The sequence below is a fragment of the Solanum tuberosum genome, unplaced genomic scaffold (assembly GCF_000226075.1).
Source record: "Solanum tuberosum cultivar DM 1-3 516 R44 unplaced genomic scaffold, SolTub_3.0 scf00112, whole genome shotgun sequence".
NCBI lineage: Eukaryota > Viridiplantae > Streptophyta > Magnoliopsida > Solanales > Solanaceae > Solanum > Solanum tuberosum.
The window spans coordinates 973,706-979,074 of record NW_006239035.1 but is presented as its reverse complement, the minus strand read 5'-3'; the positions used below and the strand labels follow the sequence as shown (position 1 = coordinate 979,074).

Sequence of the window (5,369 nt, the reverse complement as noted above, 5' to 3'; positions counted from 1 at the left end):
GGGTTGGGGGTGGAGGGATCAAGAGATGTCAGCTATTATTTGCTAGCATATTGATTAAGGGGTGTCGCTTCGAACCAGTTCAAAATTGAATGGGTAACGAGGGTACAGTACATGCTCCATAGCTGGAAATCAGAATGATAAGAAGGAAGAAATAAAGCATGGGATATGCCCGTTTGCCATCCTTATAAATTATCTCTAAAGAAAGAAATCAATGGGCATTGAAGTGATTTAATTACATTTAAAAGTTGCGTTTTCGTCTTCTTGCAAATTTTGGGCGCACCCATGAGATTACAATCAGTATAGATGGTTGATGCTCCTAGCAGAGAAACATTCCTCTGTTTGAGATTTTTTTACTTTTGTATATATACCTAGTAGCTAGCACAAGGGATTTCCCCCTTTAATATCAATAAAACCATTAACTAATAAAGAGAAAGGGGAAAAAAAGCAAATCATCATATGATGTACTCAAGTTCATCCTAGAGTCATGGGTAACACTTTCTGAGTTATGTATAATTTTAGCCCTTCTGTGTTCTAATTACTTTTACCAAATTATTCTTTTCTTTGCCCATGTTTAATGTTTACACCTACACAAGATATTGGAAATGTTGAGTTACCAAAGAAGTTCTCCCCCATCATCACAAAGAGCACAAACATGATCAAATTGTTCATCTTCAACTGCATCATCATCGCCACCACTATCAGCATCGTTATCGGTCTCAATAATAAACCGGGGTCTCTTTTTTGCTTGATTGCACTGCTAGACAAGCCACAAGTAAGAACTGATAATTCTTGATTAAGCATAAAATGAGATAACATATAAATTGCATCTAACCTCATAACTGTGTATCCTCTTTCGTGATGTCTCCAAAATAAATGCATCAAAACTCTGTTTTCAAATGTAAATTTCAGTATAGAATTATGCCGGAAATGATAATGTATACGCAGTGAAAAAGCAGAAGCAGGTGATAGCACAGCAAGGTAGGATATTAGCAACCAGAAGAAGAACTAGTTCAAAAGCAAGTAAATGATAGACCGGTAACTGACACTCAAATAAGGATCAGATAGTGATAGTCATGCTACACTGAAACATAACTTAAGCCTCATGACTCTCAAGCCATCAAGGCTTCGACAGATGAGAAGAAATCATCAAGTATTACAGATTTGAACGTGAGACCTCATGATTTACAAGCCACTTCATTGACCCACTAGGATACACCCTTAGGTGCAAAACTCTCACTGGTCTTACAGAAAAGAGGCATACTTTGAAACTACATTCAGCTACCTACACACCAAAAGAATTAGATAGCTATGCAGAAAGTCAACACGACAACAAACATGTTATACCAATAACTAAAGCATCACAACCTTGGAATTAGATAAATCTTTATCCCTCCTTGCAGCTTCTTTGATTGTTGGCATGTGCTCTAGTAGATCATCTTTAGAAGGTAGTACCTCATATGCACTAAAAGAACTGATTTAGTAGATTCCATTATAACCAAATTTGGCAACAAAACATTTAAAGGATTTAGGTGTGACTTTCAGCACCTTAAACTTTTCCCAATGTAATTCCACACAATCCCTCCAACTGTGTCTGGGTTCTTCTTCACAAAGTGGAGGAAATGAACAGTGATGAGTACTGTTCTGATAGTATCTACATAACCTGTTCGGGGTTTAAGAAGTTTGATCCAGATTTTATCTTTGGAGAGCACATGAATTTCTGGCAGGGCATAAGAAAGTTCAAATCTCCATGCTAGAACCTTCTTATAGATGGGCTGAAGACCATCATCTGCAGTTCCACGCAAAAATATCTCTGAGTTCAGTGCCCCAAGTATGTCATCCTCACCCCACTGAAGAGGCAAAATGGAAAATGAAGCAACTCCTCCATTGCTATCAACAAAATGGTAATTGGTTATGCAGTTGGGAACAATTTCACCCTCTTCGTCCGATGATGCCATGAACAATAATTTTGAAGTGTCTACCTATTTGTCATAGTTAACAAAAACTTGCATCAATAACACATGATTAAACAGTCATATATGCTATTAATCAACAACAACAACATACCAAATGTATTCCTACAGGTGGAGTTTGGGAGGGTAGAGTGTCCCAAGACCTTACCCCTATCTCATGGAGATAGAGAGGCTCAAGTAACACATAACAAGTCAGTTCGAAAAAGACAATGCAGAGGTAGAACAAGGCATAGCAAAAAATAACATATTGGCGGATAACAGGTCATCCCCATGTGTCAAAAGGATTTCTCTTACTCATATAACAATTTTTCATGATACATTAAAGACACAAAAAACGAAAAGAAGAAGAAGAAACTAGTCAAAAATCAAATAATACCAGAATTAAAAACTGACACGCAAACCTAATAACAGTAGGTGGACACAACAACAGATCATTTGTAGTTCAGAAAATAGCAAAAGACAAGTTTTACTTTGTTATCTCTACAGCTTCATTCTCCAGAATAGCCCACAATCCAACATTTAATTTCAGAAGTACCACCAACATTTCAACAAAATAACTGCAATAATTAAAGTACTAAACTATAATGTTATGTATCATTCAAAAAAAAAAAATCTCAAGTCATTAAACCCCAAAGCCCTAACTATCAGCATTTCCCCCCCCTTTTTTCATATGTATCAACCACGTAACAATAGTATACAACAGAAACCCAGTTCACAAAAAAAAATGAAATATGTATAATAAAAAGCAGTGAAAAACCCATATAATAATTTGTTTTCCCTTCACAAACCCTCTCCCCCCTACCCCACCACAGGAACAAGGTATCATTGATAACTTCCCAGGAAAAACTCAATATAAACACAGATCATAAACAAATACATTCAGAACAGCTATAATAGGCATCAGTTGTATCCATTAGAGTAGAAATTTTACAAGGGAAAGAAAAATAACACCATTCACAAATTACATTACAAATGGGGGTCCGTCAAACCGAAATATTCATCATTTAGCTACCATAAAATTGATATTATTCAAAAGATAAAAACAATCATAATCAATAAACTCTGAACAAACACAAATGATCCCAAAACAATGCTAGTTCCAGAAACACCATTTAATTTCAAAAGTATCACCAACATTTCAACAAAATAACTACAATAATAAAGTACTAAACTATTATACTATGTTGCTAAAATATAGCAATATTATCGTGAGATCATTCACAAAAAAAAAAAAAACTCAAGTCATTAAGCACCAAAGCCTAACTGTTTATCTTCTTCTTATTTTTCCAAAAATCCATTATCAATCACGCAACATAGTATACAACAGAAACCCAGTTCACAAAAAAAAAATGAAATATGTACAATAAAAAGCAGTGAAAAAAATACACTGATCACTTGAAGAAACGAAAGAGAGAGTATGATATGCAACTCCATTTCTTCCATAGAAGGTGCAAATTAAAGCATAATACCTGAAGTGGGTAACCTTTTTTTGTTCAACTTGTGAAGAGAAATTGTGAGAAAATAGAGAGAAATATGATGAACCAAAATAGAGAGAACAACACAAGAAGGGTGTGTTTGTTCAACGGTGAGGAAGCAGACTGACAGAGACTTTCACAGAAACGAGCAGTTGCTTTTGCAGAAATTTGTATGTAATCCTCATTATGGCAGATGCACGTATTACTGAAAAATGACCAAAAATGTCCTCCAATTAATAAAACAAATTTATCATTCATTTGACTTAAAATATTATTTTAAAATGATGTCCAAAGTTTCCTTCCAACTAGTTATTGTCGACACATTTTTTAAGAAATAATAAATTATAAAAATAATAATATTATATTTTCCTTTAATTTTATTAAATTTAATACTTCAAAAAATGTGTTAGATGATATATAGTATTTAATAATAAGGATAAAATAGACACGTAAAAAGGGTCATCAAAGTAGTAAATATTAGACAAGTAAATAGGACAGGGGAGTATTGGGTAAAGACAAATTGTTATGAATTTACTACTCCCTCCATTTGTTTTTACTTGTCATTGTTTAACTTGACATACTCATTAAGAAAATAATTATTGATATAGATACTTAACAAACTATCCTAATTAATGATGTTTAGTTAGATCTTGAAAAATGATTAGAAAGATAAATATTTAATGCTGAAATAGGGAAAAAATAATTTATTTATTTTTTTGAAATGTCAAAAATAACAAGTAAAAATGAAAATCTATCTTAGGAACAAGTGACGTATAAAAGTGACAATATTATACTTCTCATTTAATCCAACTATACATACATCATATTTAATCCAACTTTACCCTCCCATTAAATTTTAGTAAAATTATACTTCATATATAATCAAAATTTATCAAACAAAATTCAAATGTGGAATATTAATATTTACTTTAACAAATTAATTCAATACTTATTTTTTGGTCTCTCATCTCCGATAATTATATTGGAGTCCGATTAAATTTGAATTCATTCCGAAAAGCTCCACATAACGCTCTCTAATAAAGACGACTCCATATCCAAAGTGACTCAAACCTGAGACCTCTTGGTTAAAGATAAAGGAGTACTTACCACTCCACCACAATCCTTGTTGGTAAATTAATTCAATACTTAATTACATATATAGTTTCTCGCCTGTCTTGTATATACTGCATATGAATATTATTTGGAATTATTTGTTCAAATTATGAAACATTTGGTATCATCCCACAAAGCAGAATCAGGATATGAGAATATTTCTTTCCTATATATAATCAAATCTTTGGTCTAGATCAATCAATCCTCAACATAAAAAATAAGGTGCTTAAGTCGAAAAATACTTTTCTTATAATAGTAGAATGTGTTGGGGATTATCATGAATGTGGCACTCGAAGAATCCAAGATGTTGATGTAAACATAAGTTTTAAGCAAACATGTTCATACTATCACATAAACTTAATGCATTTCATGATCTTAAACATGGTAATTATACTAGAACACGTTGCAGAAAAAATACCTAACGCGTAAGCATTATCATACATAAATAGAAGCCTTAATTGAAAATCAATTTCTACCTCGTGCCCATTTTAAGCACACACGTTCATGCTATCACATAAATTTAATGTATATCAAGATCTTAAATGATAATCTCATTAGAATACGTTGCAAAGAATATACCTGAGGCGTAAGCATTATCATACATAGATGAGTGAAAGCTTTGATTGAAAGTCGATTTCTACCTCCATGCCCTAACCTTACGCTACTAGCGGCGCCGCTAGTGATGAAATTGTGCAAATAATATATGATAACCCTAATGATGGAGGGAGGATCAACTTATAGAAATGAGACTTAATCATGTATGTCCATCAATTAATCAATCTAACAGATGAGAGACGTTCTTCATTATTAT

The 5,369-nt window shown here is 32.9% G+C and overlaps 1 protein-coding gene across 2 annotated transcripts in view; it reads right to left on the bottom strand.

The window, feature by feature from the left end:
* Positions 1-3,627, bottom strand: part of LOC102605084 (protein ENHANCED DOWNY MILDEW 2-like) — a 23,167-nt gene extending 19,540 nt beyond the window's left edge. For both annotated transcript variants that reach the window (XR_001473704.1, XM_015309658.1), the window contains exons 1-5: positions 3,440-3,627; positions 1,546-1,979; positions 1,366-1,462; positions 833-886; positions 615-754 (exon numbers count right to left, since the gene is read on the bottom strand). Coding sequence is in view for 1 of the 2 variants with exons in the window: in XM_015309658.1 (XP_015165144.1) it covers positions 615-754; positions 833-886; positions 1,366-1,462; positions 1,546-1,955 (701 nt within the window). In the remaining variant the exon portion in view is untranslated. The remainder of the gene's footprint in view (positions 1-614; positions 755-832; positions 887-1,365; positions 1,463-1,545; positions 1,980-3,439) is intronic.
* Positions 3,628-5,369: the final 1,742 nt, after the last annotated feature.